Source organism: Sinocyclocheilus grahami, unplaced genomic scaffold, assembly GCF_001515645.1.
Source record: "Sinocyclocheilus grahami isolate Dianchi unplaced genomic scaffold, SAMN03320097.WGS_v1.1 scaffold684.1, whole genome shotgun sequence".
NCBI lineage: Eukaryota > Metazoa > Chordata > Actinopteri > Cypriniformes > Cyprinidae > Sinocyclocheilus > Sinocyclocheilus grahami.
Window position 1 is genome coordinate 374,231 of NW_015505863.1, and position 23,110 is coordinate 397,340.

The window sequence follows — 23,110 nt, forward strand, 5'->3', positions numbered from 1 at the left end:
AAGCTCTGAATCAGACGCAGATTCACTCTCTGACAGCAGGAGACGCTTCTGGAACACCACATACGGAGTTTTCTTGGTTACTGCTGTAAACAAAGCAGCACTGCGCTGAAACACTGCTTTAATATGAACTATACAGAGACGAGATTAAAAGAAAATACCACGTAAACTTTTCTGAAGACAGTCAGTTCCCCTCAGAAACACATTCATATAAACCCCTAAATCAATATTGAGGATTTTCTTCCAATAGTTTCTGGATCATGCACAGGGAGTGATCTGGCTGCTACAGTATTTTTCTCTTTGCGTCCGTCTTCAGCGTCTCTGGCCTGTGTTAACCGGCGTTTACAGACTTCATATTTTCACATAAATGACATTTTGGAAAACGATTGCATTGCAACGCAGTTTGTGCAAGACGAGTTGCTTGCAATAAGACAAAAAACGGCCGGTTGCTGATTGCGTACGTTCCCTTAGTTCGGCCATCCTACACACACGTGACTGACCGCTCGCTCGCACCAACAGGAGAGGAGGGTCGTGTTACTTGCTACACTGCACTCAACCTGAGGGATTCCTACACAGTCTTTGAGGAGACATGAAAAACAGTGCATACCGCAGGAACGGTATAATAGAAAATATTACCTTGAAACCGTTAATCGGCCCATGCCTAATTACAGTGTTTATTAATCTTTTTTTAATGTTAGTTAATGAGAATACAGTTATTCACTGTTAGTTCATGTTAATTCAGAGTGCATTAACTGTTAACAAGCACAACTGTTGATTTTAATAATGCATTTGTAAATGCTGAAATTAACAAACTAAGATTAGTAAATGCTGAAGAACTATTGTTCATTCTTAGTTCATTAACTAAAGTAGTTAACTAACGAACCTTATTGTAAAGTGTTACCAATATTAATATAAATTCTGTCCAGTTTTATTGTTACTTTCAGTAAAAGTGTGGTTATTTTATTGGCTTGTTTTTTTTAATTCAGTATCATTAAAATCAAGTTAAATTTAAAAAGTCTTACAAAATTACTTTATATTATTTAATAAAATAATAAATAATCATTGCAAAGCGTTTTGGTTTTCGGCCAAGTGCTTCCAGATTTTTCGGTTTCCGTTTCGGCCCAGAATTGTAATTTCGGTGTATCCCTAGATGTAAGACTACATGTTTTATTTAATTTAATTTAAATGTAAGTGTAATTTACTTTCAAATGCCCCAATTGCTGAAGGGTCTGCACAACTTTTTAGTACAATTTCAAGTTGCACTGTTCAAAATACCTGTAGTAGCACAGCAGTGCATACCTGTTTACATTTAATTAAGGTGGACTAGATTAGACTGTAATACAAATAGTTGAGTTTGCCAGGTGCATACAACATTTGACAGTTTTCATGAAAGTGTTGGTCAGTTTGTCTGCTTGACAATCCCATTTTGCACTGCAACAATAAAACTGAAGTGAGATAAACTGAGAAATGTTTCTTTTTATGTTGTCAAAGTTTTCCTTTGGGGACATCATTTGAAGTTGTAAAGGTAATAAATTGCTATATATCGCAGAATATCGCGATATATTTAAAAGCGCAATATTGTATCGTGACACAAGTATCGTGATAATATCGTATCGTGAGGCCTCTGGTGATTCCCACCCCTTATTTATATATATATGATTTCACCAAATCGGCTTATCTTTGTAAAATGGCACTTCTTAAATCTTAGTTTCTTAATTAGTTAATCAAACATTATATTATGATAATTAAGCACTATTTAATTATTAATAATTATGATAGAACTAGAACTTTAGTTGAGTAGCACTAAAACTTGGTAACCATGTATGAATGCATTTGTAATTTTAACTGAACTCAGGACTGGTGGTGATGCTTAAGATATTGTTGGCCATTCAGGGTTTCTGTAAAAAAAAAGAAAAGAAGATAATAGCAATTAATATTAAAAGATACTACTACTACTATACTAACAATATACAGCAAACTAAGGATTGATGAGCTGCTGGGTTCATGAATATTAATCACGCTGTCTGCGTTCCCTCGAACTGATTTGCTGAAATCAAAATTGGCACCAGCCAATTATGTTTGCACAGAAACCGGCATATCTTCTGCTTGTTCTTAAAAGCTGAATAAAAATGAACTCCGTTATTTTGACAGGAAAATACAACAGAATATTGTTTACATGTAGCGATTCAGCGTGGTATGTAAGACACTCTCTCTCTCTCTCTCTCTCTCTCTCTCTCTCTGCATGTGTGAGAAACACAGCGATCTCAGCAAAGCGATGGCGAGTCGTGCGCCTTCACGCTAGAGTTTACAGTACGTCAAATACGGGTATGTTCGCATCCATTGAGATGAACTGAAAAATAGCACAGATCGCTTGATGGAGAGTGAAACTCTGAAGCACTCAGTCAGTGTGTTCAGTAGGGGTTGCACCCAAAATTTTCAGCGCATGACCCCCAAAATAACAGTGCCAGTACCTCGGGACTGTGTTCCTCTGAGGTGGATAAAGTATACAAACGTTTTGCACAACGGCGCACAGGCACTTATATCATAATGACAACACAAAGGAACACAACAGTCTAACAATAATATTATTTTATAGTAATTTACTCATTACTTTCATTACATTAATCTTACCTAATTAGTTGGGTGAGCAACATGCTGGAGTACAAAACTCCACGTTGTTAATTCAACTTATAATTTATTTATGGGTAAAATTAGCTATTTCTAATCCTTAAAATTATTTGATTTCTGGAAATCATCTTGCGACCCCGCCTCGTGGTTTCGTGACCCCCTGGGGGTGTCCCGACCCCTATTTTAGGAACCCCTGGACTAGTCGACTTCAATGATCTGCCATGACGCTTTAAGCTTGACATTGTTTTGTGATTTCTCAATAAAAATAGCTTTGAAACTGAAAAGTTCAAGCATATATTTCTTAACTAAATCCCACAGCTTCACTACTAGTAGAGAGACGCTGCCAGGTAGAATTAATTCACACACGCAATCGCTCTCACTAATGCATTCATATGAATGTAATCTTTACTGTGCTACTTTATCTGTATCTGATTTAGAACGAGCAGAAATCTGTGAGAAACACAACTACTCAAAGACCAAAGAACTGTTAAAAATGAGCTGTTATAGGAGCAATAGCCATGTGGGCACCGCTGTGTCATATGCCATAGCTGTGCACAAGGTGTTTATCACAGCTCCAGAGTCCAGACTTATTTGTTCATTAATGAAGTCATCAGTGACTAGTCGACTTCGACTCGACTTTCATCACATAAAAGTTGACTTTAAAAATCAGAAGTCATTCAGCAAGTGAAAATATATCTATGCTAAACTGATAGTTAGCCTCTCACACACATATTGGCGAGTAAAATCTAAGAATCTATTAGCCAATGACTAACGATAGACATTTAGTCGCCCAGAGTAAGATTTAGTCGCATATGCGAGTGATTTACTCGCAGTGTAGAGGGTTGCAGGTATATGGAAACGTATATGAAAAGAAATTATGCATGTCTTCACTTCTGATATCAGTTCAATGAGTTATGTATTTAAAAATATAAGTTTCTTTAAAAAAAAAAGATTCTGACCCCAAATAAGGTAGTTGCCATTACCCTGCCCTAGTTTATATAAACTGACTAGTCTCCGACTAGACTCTCCTGTTTTCTCACAGCTCTCTGACACACACAGGCACTTTTATGCAATCTTTCCTGCTCTTACAGGCACATGTGAGCCTACTTAACCCACCCAAGTCTAATTTTATTGGGAATTTAAAAAAATTCAAGGTACTTATAGTTAGAAAATCATGATGTGTGCACATCTGTATCATTTTGTTAATGAGATTTTTTTTTTTGCACCTGGGATTTCATGCATTTTTGACTCCTATAGGCTCTATGCCATCACAGGAATACAGGGCTATAGAAAGACTAAGGAATAACACATTCTGTATATATGTTTGAAAACCTATCACCCATCTTAGTTATTGGAGTAATGACAAAAAAAAAAATGCAATAACGGTCAACCTCTAGTAGCAATCGTGTCATTTGATAACCAGCCTTTTTTTCCTTCATTGGTTACCGTCAGCATAATTTCTTTGGGCATTTATAGTGTGTTATGCCATTCTGAAACTCTGTAGGAGCTTTGAACATTACTAAAACTGCATGGTGTGAAATGGCTTACTAGCCGTTGTATTTCCTGTGTGTGAGTGTGTTGGGCCTGTACTAACCATGGATGCGTTTGTTCTTGCTGAATGGCGTGTGGTGCTGGTGTGGGGCTGGATGCTACAGGCATTGGTAAACTCTCCACTGCCGATGGCAAAGCCTTTGCAGATCCAGAGGTGTTACGCCGCTTGACGTCGTCGGTGAGTTGTGCGCTGGATGAGGCTGCCGCCGCCCTCACACGCATGAGGGCCGAAAACACGCTCAACGCCAGCCAGGCCGACAAGTAGGCATCTTTTCTCACGCACACATGATTTCTCCTCCTCTGTCCACACATTATGATGCAAAGTTCATGTTCAATCAGCAAGAATGACTTAAGGCTAAAAGCTAAGCACTGTTAAATGTGTTTTAATGATAACCGATTGTCTGAATGCTTAAAGCACACGTGATATTTTGTAACCTTTGTAATTAAATGCAAACAGCTGTGTTAGTCTTATTGCTCCAGCATGAGCCTTCAGTTAGAGTAGTTAGCTTAGCTTCGCCTGCACAGTCGCAGTAATTGTAGTAGTCTGGTTATTTTTAGCCGTAGCCTGGCTGAGGCCTGCTCGGACGGCGACGTGAATGCCGTGCGGAAGCTGCTAGATGAGGGACGCAGCGTCAACGAACACACAGAGGAGGGTGAGAGCCTGCTGTGTCTGGCCTGCTCAGCTGGATACTATGAGCTCGCACAGGTACTGTACAGACTCAAACACACTTCCAGTCCTGAAGCTGATGACCAAAACAACTCCTCCTCACATGTATAAATAATAAATAAAAGTAAATTCAATAATTAGTTAAATAATTTAAATGTTATGCATGTAATTTCTGCACATGAAGCAGCACTGAACTGAACTAGAAAAAAAAACATTTTATTTTTAAATACATTTCAGAAATATTTCCTATCTGCCATTTCTCAGCCAAACAGGAAGTAGTATAGGAATTTTCAGCTTTGCAGTTATTTATATCATTGCAAAATATACATTATATTACCACACACTTCTCTATATAATGTTAGATGTATAGTATATCCAACTTTATTAGCATACAATATACTTGTGTAAATTAATATACTATATAGCTAATATTGATTGCTTGTACTGTTGCAAAATATGCTATATTATCACCTAGCTCTAATCTGCTAAATGTGACTATGGCAAAATATTCAAATATTTCAAACATTAATACTATTATATAGAAGAATATTATTACTATCATTATTCTGTAAAGCTGCTTTGAAACTGTATATTGTTAAAAGTGCTATACAAAAAAATTCCTTGACTAGTGTATTATCAAGGCCAGTATGCTTAATATTGATACCTTAATATCTCAAATGTAAGGTTTATTTAAGGTTATACACAGTGGGGAAAAAAGTATTTAGTCAGCCACCAATTGTGCAAGTTCTCCCACTTAAAAAGATGAGAGAGGCCTGTAATTTTCATCATAGGTATACCTCAACTATGAGAGACAAAATGAGAAAAAAAAATCCAGAAAATCACATTGTGCAGTAAGTGTCAAAAATAAGTATCCTTATTTCCTGACCAATTCTTCTATTTTTGATTGCAGTTGCTTATGGTGCCACTAGTGGTGAAGAAATTACATGCGTTACCTTTAATTTTCAGTTTTAGTATAAGCATGCGCTGTAGTTGTTTAGGAAAAAAACATCTGTTGATATGATTTGACTGGTTGTAGGTCTTGCTGGCCATGCATGCTAACGTGGAGGACAGAGGGATCAAAGGAGACATCACACCACTTATGGCTGCTGCAAGCGGTGGTTACGTCGACATCGTCAAACTGCTCCTAGTGCACGGAGCCGATGTTAACGCACAGTCCTCAACGGGTACAACACCATTTTTTTAAATAAATAAAATGACAACAACAGTATGAAATGAAAGTGGACTTAAATGGACCAAAAAGAGTAAAGTACATTTTCACCCTAATGCAAGCCAAACCTTGTGCTTGCAAACACAACTTGTTCATCCATTGTCTTTCCCTTTCTTGCAGGAAACACAGCCTTGACATATGCGTGTGCAGGAGGCTTCCTGGATGTAGTAAAGGTGTTGCTGAAGGAGGGTGCTAACATTGAAGATCACAACGAGAATGGTCACACTCCGCTGATGGAGGCTGCCAGTGCAGGCCACGTGGAGGTCGCTCGTGTGCTCCTGGAGTATGGCGCTGGAATCAACACACACTCCAATGAGTTTAAGGAGAGCGCGCTCACACTCGCCTGCTATAAAGGTGCGTCCATTGTATCATAGACTGTTTACATACACAAGATAATCAGAATATGGTATTCTGATTATCAAAGTACAATTTTAACATAAGATTAAGAAAATTTCAGGTTTCCTGAAATCAAATAGGACAGTAGCCATATGGCTGTATTAATCTGAATTTAGTGTCTTGTAAAAAGCTTTTTCAGAATATCCACTGTAATTGTACATTCATGTGTATCTGCATATTGAAAGTGTGAATATGGCTATATTGAGTACAGACTAGGGATGTCAACGATTAATCAATGATCGATTAATTGTCGATAAGAGATGCAATCGATTAAAGCTATCAATGGTCGATTAAGCCGTTTAATTTTGGGCTGCGTGCGGCTCATGCGCAAAACACGTGCGAGCGGCTGTGAGTGACGTATATAAATGCATCATCGAATGATGATGACTCAATGTACAATTTAAGCTTTTAATGTGATTTAAACTTTAAAAGTACATTAAAATAGAAACAACACAAAGTTCTTCAACATGGAATGTAATAGAAATGTAGTAACAGTCATTTCCCCAGATAATTATTTCATATTTGAAACAAGTAGGTGAAGGTTGCAGGGCTGCGGGACACTGCGGGGAAGGATTCATTCCTACAACTTGTTAATTCGTTCCTACGACTTATTAATTTGTGGCCACTGTCCAAGTTTCATTAATTTTGTTCCTTAACCCATGATTTAACTAAAATGAGGGAACAAATTAATACATTGAACGAATTCTTAATTCATGGCCATGAAATCTTTAATTTCTCTTCCGCATGTTTACCACAGTAAGAGATGCGAAAACACTGATAAAAAGGGAATGACAATCTAATTTTGCAGGTTTATTTTAGGGTTTGCAGCGACTCAGCTCATGGGAAATATGAATAATTAACCATAACTAGTTATAATTAATTATGAATTTTAGATTAGATGGTGAGAATTTAGTTAAAGAAATAATGCTTAAATATTTTTGAATTTGTGGAAATTCGTGACCAAGAACAAAGCCGCATAAATGGAACGGCATCCAAAAGCATGGTCGCGATGTAAGATTTTCCAGCTAACCAAATATTCCTCTAATAAACAAAGCTTTTATACCACACTTGTCATAATCAGAGCTTATACTTTGTATATAAATAATTACTGGATTCAAACCAGCAATTAAAAGGCGCTGTGACCGACACTGACTATACGTTTTCCCGTAAGTAATAAGCCTAAAATAAAAATAACCATGTGTTTTCATAAAAAAAAAAAAGAAAAAGCGAAATATATCTGACTTAATTAAACTAACAGATTTAAAACAAAAGTGTGGCGCGGCGCTCCATAAACAAGTTCACGGAAAGGATGACCGCGCATTCTGTTTGTTTGCTTTATTTTGCAAAAGCACAAATCTTGTTTTTATTGTGAGTGTGCAAAAATAAAAGTAAACACTTTTGCGGATTATATCTTACTCCAAAAATTTAGTTTTTTTTATGTTTCAGCTGTTCATCGCACCGGCGCCTCACGCGCGCACACGCCCCACATATTCTAGCAATTCAAACTGTCGTTATTTTTTATTTGTGCTATTATTATTAATGTCTTTATTTGTTCTTATTTTATTACTGACTGCTTACTTGTCATTTTTTTTATTCAATTCAAAGATTTAAATCAAGCCATCTTGTGCCACTGCACCAAAATTACCCCACTGTAAAATAAAAAAAAAAACACTGAGTGAGCAAAACTTTGTGAGATAGCTAGTTATAATGGTAATTAAATAATGTTTACATATGTACACACGCCCCACATATTCTAGCAATTCAAACTTACATCGCAGTCTATTCATTATCAAAATAAAATAGTCAACCAAACATATAAAAGGTTACACTGGTCAGTTTAAATATTACAAATTTAAATCTGACATTTTCCGGAACAGGATCCAGCGAGTAATGGCTGCTGAAAATTCAGCTTTGCCATCACGGGAATACATTACATTTGAAAATATAAAAAAAATAAAAATAAAAATTCTTACTGAGCCCAAACTAGTATACCGGAATATTCCAATAGCTTTGGAGCATGTTATTACTGTCCTTTCATAAAAAAGACCTAGTCTCGCATAGCCAGACCTTCAGACTGACGGCAGAAGGTCTGGGAACCTTGGCCGCTTTGAATGGCCAAGAACCGCCCAAGAGGCCATATGACTGACAGATAAAGCAACCAATCACATTTCACTTTGTGCCATGTCATGTTTAGGTGTGTGGAAATGTCCCCACAATAACTGACCGGTGTGTAAAACTCTTGGACTTATTTTAAAGCTTCTATGCTGCGAACTTTAAATATTTCACATACTTTTGAAAATCCAGGGTTTAGTTGATCCTGATAAGCACTCATGGTCACAGTTGTAAACATATGATGGCTTACTTCTTCCATGAGCGGGTTTGGTGTTAGGGCATCTTTGTTTCCAGGAGGAATGTTAAAGAACGCGACACACAAACGTCTCCTGGAAATCCTGTATCTTTTAACCAATCCGATGACGACTTCGAAACTCCTGAAGTGTTTCCAATTTTGTGTGCCATATGCATCAGATGATCCGCGGGCGTGACGTCTGAGGCTGAGACTAATAAAGACCTAACCAAAATATAGACCTTAGTTTGACAATGATGTGCATGTAAACATGGTCATTGAAACCATATGCCAAACTGTATATTATAAAATCAATCAGTTTGGTACATTTTGGGGTGATACTAATTCTATTCTGTCTGATCTTTAGGACACTTGGACATGGTCAGGTTTCTCTTAGAAGCAGGAGCCGACCAGGAGCACAAGACAGATGAGATGCACACTGCACTCATGGAGGCCTGCATGGTAACACTATCTTCTTTGTACACAGTCTGTAGGTTCTTCCTCTGATGTGTGTGAAGGTCTTTTGAGATGTTTTTCTCATGGTGGTTTTGTGTAGGATGGGCATGTGGAGGTGGCACGGCTGCTATTGGATAGCGGGGCGCAGGTAAACATGCCTGCTGACTCATTTGAGTCGCCTCTGACGCTGGCTGCCTGCGGGGGCCACGTGGAGCTAGCAGCGCTTCTGATCGAGAGGGGGGCCAACCTGGAGGAGGTGAACGATGAGGGCTACACTCCACTGATGGAGGCAGCTCGTGAGGGCCATGAAGAGATGGTAGCGCTGCTCTTGGCACAAGGTACTGGGGTCACCTCAGTTTTGTAGACTTTACCCATAGGACCTGTTTACACCTGGTTTTAAGGTGCAATTTTGTTGATCCGATTACAAGCAGCCAGTGTTTAATACACATGGGGTATAAATGTTAAAAACGTTTTGAGCCCACTTTTAGCCACTTCCAGAGGTAGTTGAAAACATGCCATACAGCCGAATGCAATCGAGCAGCCACAAAAGCCATGTTGTAAGCCAGGGGTTATGGGATGCGTTTTGAGAAATCTTACCAAAACAATCATTTCCAATTTTGCTATTTTGTGTCAAAACGCACAGGTTATGATTGAAATCTTTGTTACAATTCATACCTTTTCCATTTGATTCCATTCCCACTTGCGAATGAGGGTTGGTACTAAATAAAATCTGAACACAAGCGTTCGCAGGAAACTGATTTAAAATGTATGTTAGGACCAGGTGTATGCTAATGCGTCTCTACTGGCCACTTGTGAACGGATCACTGAAAATGCATCTTAATACCAGGTTGTAAACAGAACCTAAGTCGGTAATGAGAAACCGGAATCTATTTAGACAAGAGAGAGGATGAATTGGATGTTTTTATCACTGCAAGCTTTGTATTTCTGCGAAGTTTCCCTTGTAAGTTCATTCTTGTTCACAAACTGTAGGATGGTTTTTTTTTTTTTTTTTTTTTATTGGCTGGTTTAGGTGCAAATATTAACGCTCAGACAGAGGAGACGCAGGAGACGGCGTTGACTCTGGCGTGTTGCGGAGGCTTCCTAGAGGTGGCTGATTTCCTCATCAAAGCTGGGGCGGATATTGAGTTGGGTTGCTCCACCCCGCTCATGGAGGCTGCACAAGAGGGGCATCTGGAGCTGGTCAAATACTTGTTGGCTGCAGGTGAAGCCTTGCGTTGGATGTAATTCTTGAAATTACTCCTTTCTATGACACGGTGTTCACACACTACTCTGTCTGTTCAGGGGCTAACGTCCACGCCACAACAGCCACAGGTGACACAGCTCTGACATACGCCTGTGAGAACGGACACACAGATGTGGCCGATGTGCTGCTGCAAACAGGGGCTGACCTGGTTTGTGGATATCCTGGTTTACTATTATTGCATTTTTATTCCTTTTTGTGTTTTATGCAATTAAAGCCTTTTTGTAGCTTACTGGTGTCTTTGTTTCTCAGGAACATGAATCAGAAGGGGGCAGGACTCCACTGATGAAAGCGGCCAGAGCAGGACACCTGTGCACTGTGCAGTTTCTCATCAGCAAAGGCAAGTTGGCATGTCCCAAACTTAGGCTGCAACAAACAAATAGTCAAATAATTAAAATAGTCAACAATACATTTCGTCACCAGTTAATTAGGTCTTTGCTATCAGCACAGTGAACTCAAAACAGCACAGCACAGTGGTACTCAAAAAATGTCTTATCTGTGTTGAAAACAGTTGTGCTGCTTAATATTTTTGTGAAAACATTGATACATTTTACAAATTCAAAAGAACAGCATTTATTTGACAAAAATATTTTGTAACATTACAAATTGTTTACTGCCACTTTTGATCAATTTAATGTGTGCTTGCTGAATAAAAGTATTAAGTACTTAAACTTACTGACCCCAAAGTTTTAAATGGTAGTATATTTATAAATGGTTTATATATTTGCATCAAATGATGAGGAACAACAATGAATAACTTTTTCTGTCTGCTTCTTCCCCATTTGTTTGTTATTTTGCATTGAATTTTGAAATTAATTTTCACATTTATGTCTGCAGGTGCTAATGTGAATCGAGCAACAGCCAACAACGATCACACTGTGGTTTCTCTGGCTTGTGCGGGAGGCCACCTGGCTGTGGTGGAGCTGCTGTTGGCCCATGGTGCTGACCCCACCCACAGACTGAAGGTGAGGGTTTCAGCCTCCCTGAGAATTACACTCTACAGATGCTAATGGGTGTTATGTGGTCACACAAGCTCTGGTCGGTCCTTTGTTAATTAGAGTTTCTCTTCTGCTCACAGGATGGGTCCACGATGCTGATTGAAGCTGCTAAAGGTGGTCACACTAATGTGGTGTCCTACTTGCTAGACTACCCAAACAACATTCTATCAGTCCCTGCCCCTGACCTGTCCCAGCTCACACCCCCCTCTCATGACACTTCTCAGGTGAGCGGAAACGTACACAATATAACAGTCACTACAAATTACCCTCTTTTACATTTACCTAATGCTGTGAAAGATCCAAATGTATGTAACATGAATGTTTTATAAAATAGTTTGCACTTTTACTTAATAGATTCATTTTGTTTGACATACAGGCCCCTCGAGTCCCATTCCAAGCCCTGGCTATGGTGGTGCCCCCCCAGGAGCCAGACAGAGTGCCCTCCACTATCCCCACGCCCCCACCCATTACAAGCAAAGGTTAGTTTGTCTAGTAAAGTTATTCTAATCAGATGTTTTGCTTAAGATAACTATAGCCTTGTTCAGATTGTCAGTCGAAAATATGATTTGTGTGCATATCCCGTGGGAATCCAATCATATTTAGCAAGCATGAATGGCAAAAAAAGGTTTTTACAAATCTGTTTCAAGCTGCATTCATATGTGGTTTGATTTCTTATTCAAATCACATTTCTGGAAATCTGTTTCAGTCTGACCGCTCTGATTGGATTTCAAATTGGATACACAAATCAGATTTGGTCTGACAGTGTGAACATAGCATTTATGAACTGATGTTGGATCATCAATTCTCTGCTATCAGTTCACTAATGAAGAGTTCACTTAGGCTTCCCCACCTGACATTTTCATACAGTTTCTGTGATTGTTTCACAATAAAATTATGCTTGACCACATTGCATGCCAACTTACACAATACACTCTAAATGCATTATGGGAGGATAAAAGCCTTTAAAATGGTCTTTTTAATATTTAATGTAGGTATAAATGAAAGTGCGTTTTCGATATTTACATTCATATAGACAAGTAATATGCATGCTTATTTAGGCTGCAAATAATCAATGCATCACTTTGAGTCATTACAGTGATTGTGTTGAAAGACTACAGACACTGCCTTCACAATTGAGATGCATTGGAATGATGGTGTAAATGCAATCCTGCTAAAAACATCCAGAAACTATCAGATATGAAATGCCTGGTGTAAAGGGGGACTTTAAGTATTGAAATGCCTTGGGCAGCAGAGAAACGCATTCAGTTGACTTGAATGACTAGACTCTGTTGATGAGTTGCACGCATGCATGAATTGTGGGGTTCTTGGGTTTGAGCATTTGTTTGGTTTTTCTCTTAGGTGCGTCCAAGCAGAGGCTCAGCTCTCTTCAGAACAACTCCGTAGCCTCAGGTGGCCTAGACGCCGACCTGCTGCCGCCCTTTCACCCATACCAGCCTCTGGAATGCATCGTCGAGGAGACGGAGGGCAAGCTGAACGAGCTGGGCCAGCGCATCAGTGCCATTGAGAAGGCCCAGCTGCAGTCGCTCGAGCTCATCCAGGGTGAGCCACTCACCAAAGACAAAATCGAAGAGTTAAAGAAGAGTCGCGAGGAGCAGGTGCAGAAGAAGAAGAAGATCTTAAAGGAGCTGCAGAAGGTGGAGCGGCAGTTGCAGCTGAAGACGCAGCAGCAGTTCACCAAAGAATACATGGAGACCAAGGGGCTCAAGGAGGAGCTGGGGCAGGCGGCAGGGGTGGAGATGCCCGGCACCCCCCTGCCCCTGCAGGCCACACAGCTGGGCTCAGACAATGAATACGAGGTTAATCGCAAAGAGGAGGACCACAGGCCCACCCCTACCAATGAGGAGGACGAGGAGGACGAAGATGAGGAAGAGGATGAAGACAATATCGACTGTGCCAAGCTGCCACAGGTGGACACCATTCTGTACAGAGAGGCAACACAGCTGCCACCACCTCCACCGCCTCACAACCAGGTCCTCCAGAGTCCTCCTCTGCAGACCAGCTTCGTTCCCATCCAGCCTCTCACCCTGCAGCAGTCCACAGACTTCAGTAACGCCGAGTACCCGGGAAGCAGCAGCCCAGACCTGCAGAGGGTGTTGCTGGGCCAGCAGCTGACGGGGTTGGGGCCAGGGCTTCTCGCACAGGCACCCGACGGACTCATGGTCGCCACGCCCGCACAGACGCTCACAGATACGCTTGATGACATCATGGCGGGTGAGCTCACTGCAACTGTGGCTGTCTTTGTTTCCTTTCAGGATGTCAACCAATGATAAGAAATGGAATAACTGCATTACCATTGGCAGTTAGATCGGTCTTTTGGCTTTTAGCACATATTATGCTAAAATGTATGCCTGATTAACAGTATTTATGTTAGTCTGCTCCCAAAAGTTGTGTATATCTACACATTTAAAATGTATAGTATTTCTCTCTGCACAAATGGGTGTATATGTGTACAAATATATGGCCAATCAAACAGTCTCTAGAATAGGAATATCCCTCCCCCTATTATCACCTGCTATTGACTAGCAATAGCAAATAATGATTTATAACTGATGTAAATTAAAAATGGTTGGGGATGAGCACTTCAAGAAGACCTGCTCTAACTTTTTTTTAATGGGAAATTCTGCAGTACAGGTGAAAGGAAACTTCTGATTGAGCCAATTCAGGCGGTCTTCAAATTAGCTATAATCTCTTCTGTTTTTATATGCTTTTAATTTTTTATTTACAAATGTAGTAATTTTAGTACGGGGATATATTATTGCTGGAGTCACTGTGGTTTAATGTGTGTGACTAAGTGTTGCTAACATAAATTAAAACTATTTAAAAATTATTTTGGGTGATTGAAATGAAGCTGTAATAAAATATAAATAGTAGATGAAAAGCTTAAAATTAGAAATGTTGCCTAAAATGACTAAAATTGAAATAAGAATAAATCTAAATAAAAATATGAAACTAATAAAAATGACAAAAGCACATATTACTAAAATGAAAATATTAAAATAAAAGCCGATTCAAAATATGAATAAATACTATAATAGTAAATGATACTAAAATAGCACTGGTCTGACTCTGTCTTTGCAGCTGTGAACAGCAGAGTGCCTATGGTAAACACTACAACTTCGCCCTCCCCTCAGCCCTCCGCACAGACGCCCATCAACACCGTCTCCCCACCATCCATGCTCCCTCTGTACCCCTCAGTGGACATTGACGCACATGTAAGACCACCTTCTCGGCATTTAACACACATGCAGCAAAATTAATGCTGTGGAACATTTGTAGACATCATACATTTATGCATCAGTTTGTCCCTATTTGTTTTTAAGTGAATTAAGTATCTTAGTCTATTTTCCCCCTCAGACTGAGAGCAATCATGACACGGCGCTGACTCTGGCCTGCGCTGGTGGCCATGAAGAGCTCGTCTCAGTGCTCATTGCACGTGGGGCTAACATCGAGCACCGAGACAAGAAGGGTAAGAGGCTCCATCATTTGTTCTGTGAAGTTGTATCGGTATAGTAAATTTACAGAAATGTTGAGCGTCGCTCTATGTGTCTGCCCACAGGGTTCACTCCCCTAATTCTAGCTGCCACTGCAGGCCATGTGGGTGTGGTGGAGATCCTACTGGACAAGGGAGGGGACATTGAAGCTCAGTCTGAGAGGACCAAAGACACCCCTCTGTCCCTCGCCTGCTCAGGTGGTAGACAAGAGGTACCCTAACGTTTTTAACTCTGCCTCTTAAACCATCCAAAATGCACCAAAGACGTGGAAGTACATTACTTTATCTCCATTTTTACAGGTGGTGGAGCTGTTGTTGCTCCGTGGGGCTAATAAGGAGCACCGTAACGTTTCTGACTACACCCCGCTCAGCCTGGCCGCCTCGGGGGGCTACGTCAACATCATCAAGATCCTTCTGAATGCTGGTGCTGAGATCAACTCTAGGTCAGAGCATCTGCTCCCATTGATTTGATCAGATGTTAAGACTTATGTTAAGACGCTGTTTGTTTTAACAGTATAAACGTATTTCTCTTTCAGGACTGGCAGTAAGCTGGGCATTTCTCCGCTCATGTTGGCAGCCATGAACGGCCACGTGCCTGCGGTGAAGCTGTTGTTAGACATGGGCTCTGACATCAATGCACAGATCGAGACCAATCGTAACACAGCACTGACCTTGGCCTGCTTCCAAGGCCGAGCAGAGGTTGTCAGCTTGCTTCTGGACCGGAAGGCCAACGTGGAACACCGCGCTAAGGTCTTTGATCACCTTTCCACATGTTGGTACTTGGGCAGTGTGGTCCTTGTGTAGGGTGGCATGATACGGAAAAAATTTATATGCGATAACTTAATAAAGCTTTAAGTGTGTAAAAATGCATTTAAAAAACATAAAATATATGTACTTCATGTGTTCTTTTGGCACTAAATTGCAAGAGCAAATTTTAAAAATGAAAACCTAGCACGTGTTGAGTTTTAGCAGAATATTTGTTTATTACCTTAATATGAAACTAAATGTTAATGGGACCTTTCCTTGCACTAGACTGGCCTCACCCCTCTCATGGAGGCTGCGTCTGGCGGTTATGCTGAAGTGGGCCGTGTGCTGTTGGATAAAGGGGCAGATGTCAATGCCCCTCCAGTTCCCTCCTCTCGTGACACTGCCCTCACCATTGCTGCAGACAAGGGTCATTACAAGTTCTGTGAGCTTCTCATTAGCAGGTGTGTCTTTGTAACACTGGTAGTGTACCATACCAGTCAGTCCTCTCTCCAGAATGTAACATCTCATGCTGCTGTTTCTGCTCTGTTAATGTAGAGGGGCTCACATTGACGTGCGAAATAAGAAGGGGAACACCCCTTTGTGGCTTGCTGCTAACGGTGGCCACTTTGATGTGGTGCAGCTGTTGGTGCAGGCTGGAGCTGATGTGGATGCAGCAGACAACCGCAAAATAACCCCCCTCATGGCAGCGTTCCGCAAGGTGAGCAGTTTGTCATGCGTCCATAGGATTGATGAACATCTTGGCTTATGACTAAATGTCACTGCTGCTCTTCTGTAGAAAAATAATGGATGATAATCTGTTGTAAAGTACTGAAATATATTCTTTTTAGGGTCATGTAAAAGTGGTGCAGTACCTGGTGAAGGAAGTCAACCAGTTCCCATCTGACATTGAGTGCATGAGATACATTGCAACTATTGCAGATAAGGTATAAAAGACAAAAACACAGCCTTATATCGCCATAGAGGACTATTTGCATGATTTGACGGAAGTCTTGAATTCACGTTCACATTGTCACTCTGCAGGAACTGCTGAAGAAGTGTCATCAGTGCATGGAGACCATTGTCAAAGCCAAAGATCATCAGGCGGCTGAGGCAAACAAGAACGCCAGCATTCTACTTAAGGAACTTGATCTGGAGAAGGTTTGTATCTTCAGATTACCAGTTAGTCTAACTATTGAGCTAACTAACTTTTTGAGGATTTTTATATTAGTCACAACATTCTGCAGCATGATGTATCACGGTGAACTAAGTTCTTCTCAAATTATATCATAGTCTCGTGAAGAAAGCAAAAAGCAGGCTCTGGCTGTAAAGCGAGAGAAGAGAAAGGAGAAGCGCAAGAAAAAGAAGGAAGAGCAGAAGAGGAAGCTGGAGGAAGAAGAGGCTAAAGTGAAAGAGGTTTTCTGTGAGATTCAGGATCAAAAGGAGGACTCTGCAGAAGGTGAGGAACACCTTGTCCGTTTATACCCAGATTTCACAGACAATGCTTACCTTCAGCTTCAGTTATTTTTTATCAAAATGCTATTTTCGGAACAAAACTTCACTGAACATTATTTCCTATCCAATAGTTTTAGTAAGCTTTGTGATTTGTTTGTCTTTTGATATGAAACAAAATTGACAAAATATGAAAAGTCAGACTTTGTCTCGAAATTGAAAACAAATGTAATTCTGACACTCTTTAATGTTGCTAACAGATCGTTTTAACAACCTCAGTTCAAGCGAACCACAGAAAAAAAATCTCAAAACTTGTATATGCGTAACGTTACATTTACATCAGGAAAGCCATTCAATGCCCATAGCTTGTTAGTTCCCTAGAAAAAAAAATTCTAGAGAGAAATAATTCTATATTTTGCTAAATATATCTGCTATATTATATGTATCATATTTGCTCATGAAATCAAGTTTATATTACAGATGATGTTTCAACAAATTGGAGTAGAAACATATTAAGGTTGATATAAAAAAACGGTCTTATGCTCAATTTTGATATTTATAAACTTTTATTTGAGTGAATTATTTATTTTTGACTAAATTATTTTTTTTTTTCTGTAAACCATTCCTGTTCTGATTTCTGATGCATCGTTAACCTTTTGTCATCATTGTTTTTCCCACTTTCAGAAGAGGAGGTTCCCATTGAGCCCCCAAGTGCTACCACCACCACAACCATCGGTATCTCTGCCACCTCCACAACCTTCACTAACACGTTCGGCAAAAAGCGAGCCAATGTGGCCACCACACCAAGCATCAATCGCAAAAAGAACAAGACCAAGGATTCACCTACCGAACCGATAATTCTTCAGGACCCACAGGTGGCATTGGCGCAGCAGAAAGCTGACAAAAATAAGATCCATGGAGAACCTCGAGGGGGTGGGGCACCGGGAGGCACCAGCGACTCAAATCTAGATAGCACTGACTGCAACAGTGAGAGCAGCAATGGCAGTAAGAGTCAGGAGCTCCCTGATCTGCCTTCACCGTTGTCCTCTTCTGCCCCTTCAGTCCTTGCATGCTCTAACCAGCCATATTTCGTAAGTGAGAAGAGGCAGGGGCCATCACTGATGGGCTCTCGTGAGGAGAAGGTCATGGTGTCCATCTCCAAACCACAGCAGAAGTAAGTATTGATGTACTCCTGCTTGCTGCTACTGCATTGTGCAATTCAAGACAAAGTTACTTGCTCCAAATGTCACATCATTATCTCAGCATTTGTCAGGTCTTATCTAGTAGTTTATTTTCTTGAACTTTGGTAGTAAAATATGCTACATTTCACTACAGGTAGTAACTACAAATTGCAAAGAGAAGTCTTTCTTGTGATTTGACAAGATACTGCATTTCCATTTTTGCAAAAAAAAAAAAAGTGTTTTTGGGAAGATGATTAAACTTCTGTTTCTGTTCACATTAACAGATCTCATGAAATCAACAGTGACTTGACCCCCAGTTCCCTGCCCCCTTCATTCAAGACCATTTCACTGCCAATCACCTCGCCCAACAGTAAGATGAATCTCACTAGCCCAAAGAGGGGCCAGAAGAGAGAAGAGGGATGGAAAGAGGTGGTTCGGAGGTGAGGGGCACTTTTTTTAATGTTGCAATCTAAAAGTAACAGGATAAAAAAAATCTAAAAGATTTACAGTGAAGCAAGGACGTAAGCCATGTCTAAGGATCCGAATATCTTAGAAACTTAGGGATAAGCTCTCTAGACTTAGCAACGTTCCAAAAACGTGCAACAGAATTTAAAGGTGCTTGCAAACACTGGAGTACTGTGCTGTGTTGGTGTTTCGCTTGGGCAGAAATCTAGCTTTGTCATTTCTCCCTTAGATCCAAGAAGCTCTCTGTCCCTGCCTCTGTGGTGTCTCGGATTATGGGTAGAGGTGGCTGCAACATTACGGCCATCCAAGACGTTACAGGCGCACACATCGATGTGGACAAACAGAAGGACAAGAATGGAGAGAGAATGATTACAATCAGGTAAAAATTATGCAGAAAGTTTTTAGGACACTAGCAAATTGACCGATTCTCCTTGCTGAAATTGCTTACATATATTTACTCTCTTGGTTTGCAGAGGTGGCACCGAGTCAACACGGCATGCGGTGCAGCTGATCAACGCGCTGATCCAGGACCCAGCCAAAGAGCTGGAGGACCTGATCCCTCGTAACCACATCCGGCCGCCTGGCGCCAACACCAAAATCAGCTCCACCTACACAACCTCCACTGGGGCCACAAGCACTACTGCGGCCAGTTCAAAAGGCCTGCCATCTGTAGTGCCCTCCTCCAGCTTGTCTTTCCAATCCTCCACCAACTTCACAGCTCAGCAGGCTGGCAAGTTGGGCAAGACTATGGCACCGGGCGTCAGGCCCCCCTTCGTTTCTTTGCCACCACTTGCTTATGCTCATCCTCAGCTGGCCCTTCTAGCAGCCCAGACTATGAACCAGATCCGCCACCCTCGATTACCCATGGCGCAATTTGGTGGCACGTTCTCATCATCTCCCAACACTTGGGGTCCTTTCCCTGTTCGTCCTGTAAGCCCTGGTAGTGCTAACAGCTCACCCAAACACTGTGGTAATTCTGTGCTACGTCCTACCAGCTCTGCTCTGGCCCACACTGAGCATCCCGCTGCTCCCGTTTCCAGCACCTCGATTCCCACTGCCTCCACCACTTCTCCCACCAGTTTTGCACCCGCCAACACCCCCACGCCTTCCTCAGTCAGGAAGCAGCTTTTCTCAACAGAGCCTAAGTCTGGAGCTGGAGTTACTGTGGCCTCTACAGGCAGCAGTGTTCTCTCGGCGCAAGTTGCTCCCTCTACCATCAGCTGTGCTCCCACAACCCCTACGACCCCTCCACCTCTATCTGCACCCATTGTTCCACCTCCACAGTATCCCCCTCCCCCCAAACCAGAGCCAGCCAGCCTTAGCACCCCTGCAAATGAGAAGTCTATCACAGAGCTCGCAGGAGCTCCATCTGATGGGCCCAGCCCCTCTGCTTCCTTGCATTTCACCTCATCTCCCTCTGGCCCCTCGATGCTGCCTGTACAACCCGAGAGCCGGCAGCCGCTTCAGTCACACTTTCCCTCCAGCACAGAACCCAGTTCCTCTTCCTCATCACAGCCAGGCTCATCTCACCCTGTCACACGTCTGCCACCTCCAACCTGCAGCAGTGCAGTCACTAATACCAGCAGCGCCTTACCTCATTACGCCACCCCCAATGTGTCCGGTGTGTCCCCACGCATGCAGCCACCGGCACCCTACTACCCCATGACTCCAGGGGCCCTTCCGGAGCAGCAATCTGTGTTTGTGCCTCCGGGAGCCTCACAGGAACCCCACAAACAGCAACAGCCTCCACCTCAGCCCAGCCTGGCTCCGACAGGCATGCCCCCTCCCTCTCTTCAAATGTCCTCCACTATGGGCATGATAAATGGCTCTCAAATGCACCTGCACAGTGGAAAAGCGCAACTGCCCCCTAACTTTGGCCCTGCGGCTATCTTCAATCACTTTAGCAGCATCTTTGACAGCAACCAGGTGGGCAACAACCAGGTTTGGGGTGCCTGCCATCTACCTGCACGTAACCCTCCGGAGCAGCCCTACAGTGCCCCAACTAACGCCTACATAAGTGGAATGGGGCAGATTGAAAGTGTAATACCTCCTCCCGATGGCTCAAAAGCTCCTGGATATCGCTGTTCCTCGCAGCGAATTGTCTCCAGTCCCATTGGTGAGTGCAGTCTAGACATCAAGGGTGTCATGTCTTGCTCCTGGAGGGCCACCTTCGTGCATCATCCTGTTTCAACACACCTGTCTGGAAATTTCTAGGGCTGAAGACCTTGATTAGATGGTTCAGGTGTGTTTAATTAGGATTGGAGCTAAACTGTGTAGGAACGTGGCCCTTCAGGAGCAGGATTGGACACTCCTGCATTAAATAACATGCACTATTGCTGATGTCCTTGCTGCTTTGTTTTGTGATTGGGGTCCATTCTTTTATGTTCACCCTGTATCACAGGTATTCACCCCATGGACAACTCTATGTCCGTGTCCACTGCGCTCCCCAACTTTACCACAAGCATATCTGCCAGCCCTGTGTTCCTACCGGGTCCTGCTCCTGTGGGCACACCCTCCTTCAGCCGCCAGCACTTCTCTCCCCATCCCTGGAGTGCCTCCACCTCTTGTACGTGAATAAGTATTTCTGATGCAGATGCACCACGGACAGCATTACTTTTTATTGCTCATGTGTTCTTTCTGATGGTCCCTTCATTTCTCATTGATTTTAGGTGAATCTCCAGTGCCCTCCGTATCTTCCGGGGCATCCTCACCTCTTTGCACATCTACGGTGACTCCCGCTTTGATCCAGACAAAACCTAGTAGCTCCAACCAGCAGGACCGCAAAGTGCCCCCTCCAATTGGAACAGAGCGCCTGGCCCGTATCCGGCAAACTGGCTCCGTCAACCACACCATGCTGCCCACCAGCTACACCCCACCGGTTGGACAGGGTGGCATCTGGTCTTTTGGAGTGGGCAGTGCCTCCGGTGCGTCTGTGACTGAGATGTAGTCAACATTTACAAATTGTGCTACATGTTAATAAATAAACATTTGCGTATGCAGTGACAATTGTTTTAATGTAACTCATTGCACTAAATGTGAAGTGTTGGGTTTAGAAGTTAATAAATATCTGTCTCTGTTCTTCACAGAGACAATGTCAGGCTGGTCTCAGCCCCTGATGGGAGGGCCAGTGATGCACCAGCAGATGCAGGAGCCGTCGGCCTTCTCTCAGCACCAGGCTATGGAACGAGATGATACTGGGATTGTGGCTCCTTCTAACACTTTCCACCAACCTCTTCCCACCAACTTCATGGATTTTCCAAAGGTACGTACTATACAGTGACTCTTTAAAAATATAATTTATATATATATGATATGCTTAATCTTTTAGGTTGTTTTATTAGTTAAATTCAAAATGGGGAATTTTAATTTGTAGATCTTATCACAAATGTTTGGTTTTATGGACTGTGTAGGGGTTGCCAATGTCAATGTACGGTGGCACGATGATCCCTCCTCACCCGCAGATGGCGGAGGGTCCTGGAGGCCCTGTATACAATGGTCTTCACACTTCTGACCCTGCCTGGAATCCCATCCTAAAGGTTGTTCCCAACACTGCTGAGAATTCAGACCCACAGCAGGTAATTGCTTTTAGTGGACCCCACCTGAAAGTGTTTGTAAATTACAGCCCCTTTTGCTATCTAACTCTTTGAATCTTTGTTGCAGGTATGGCCAGGCACTTGGGCACCACATGTGGGAAATGTGCATCTGAATCATGTCAACTAAACAGTGATCGAGAGGCCTAGGAGCAGTAACAAGAAACACGTTAAAAAGAACAAGATAATTACCTAATTACTGAGACGTGGTATTAACCTAGATGTGTCCCCAAAAAATGTTAAACAAGTTAAGAAATTTGAGATGGACACCCTTGATGTGCCTAACTAAAAAGAAAGAATCCAGTGTGGATTTAGTGTTTACCACTGTCTATGAACAAATCAATTGCCTGTTCAACAGGATACATTCTGAGTAGTATAGCCATTTTGACATTTAAGCCCCACGTAAAAGTGTTCTTGGTCGGCAGGGCTCAATAGGACAGTGCGCTATTTATACTTGGCCAAGACCTAGATGATTGCTTAAAGAACGAAATCAGACCTTTTAGAGTGGTAAATACCTGTATAATTGTTTACATACTGAAAAAGGGTTAAAAATGAGAGTAAATTTCATGTCGTATAGTGGCTCTACTTTATGTAGCCTGTATTAATGTGAAATATTTACCTTAATATTCAATAAAAAGTTG

General features: G+C 41.8%; 1 protein-coding gene across 2 annotated transcripts; it reads left to right on the top strand.

The window, feature by feature from the left end:
* The first annotated feature begins 4,204 nt into the window (after positions 1-4,204).
* Positions 4,205-23,110, top strand: LOC107559423 (ankyrin repeat and KH domain-containing protein 1-like). Of its 2 annotated transcripts, none has more exons than XM_016243243.1 (32): positions 4,205-4,437; positions 4,720-4,882; positions 5,880-6,027; positions 6,192-6,425; positions 9,179-9,273; positions 9,368-9,605; positions 10,298-10,489; positions 10,570-10,679; positions 10,781-10,868; positions 11,366-11,493; positions 11,607-11,750; positions 11,903-12,005; positions 12,886-13,758; positions 14,626-14,759; positions 14,902-15,013; positions 15,104-15,249; positions 15,338-15,480; positions 15,574-15,787; positions 16,070-16,245; positions 16,340-16,502; positions 16,633-16,728; positions 16,826-16,942; positions 17,075-17,240; positions 17,918-18,407; positions 18,699-18,854; positions 19,109-19,258; positions 19,353-20,995; positions 21,281-21,445; positions 21,549-21,803; positions 21,966-22,141; positions 22,290-22,454; positions 22,540-23,110. In XM_016243243.1, exons 1-32 carry the CDS (start codon positions 4,244-4,246, stop codon positions 22,597-22,599), a joined length of 7,437 nt encoding a protein of 2,478 aa, XP_016098729.1. In that variant the 5' UTR covers positions 4,205-4,243; the 3' UTR covers positions 22,600-23,110. The 2 variants fall into 2 exon arrangements, with proteins under 2 accessions (XP_016098729.1, XP_016098730.1); XM_016243244.1 differs by having other exon boundaries at positions 4,206-4,437; positions 4,735-4,882.

Excerpts from the sequence above, each read along its gene's own strand:
- LOC107559423 (XM_016243243.1), top strand. The coding sequence starts at position 4,244 with ATGGCGTGTGGTGCTGGTGTGGGGCTGGATGCTACAGGCATTGGTAAA. Across the intron at positions 6,426-9,178 it reads CACACTCGCCTGCTATAAAG|GACACTTGGACATGGTCAGG; the intron begins GTGCGTCCATTG and ends TCTGATCTTTAG. Across the intron at positions 21,446-21,548 it reads CTGGAGTGCCTCCACCTCTT|GTGAATCTCCAGTGCCCTCC; the intron begins GTACGTGAATAA and ends CATTGATTTTAG.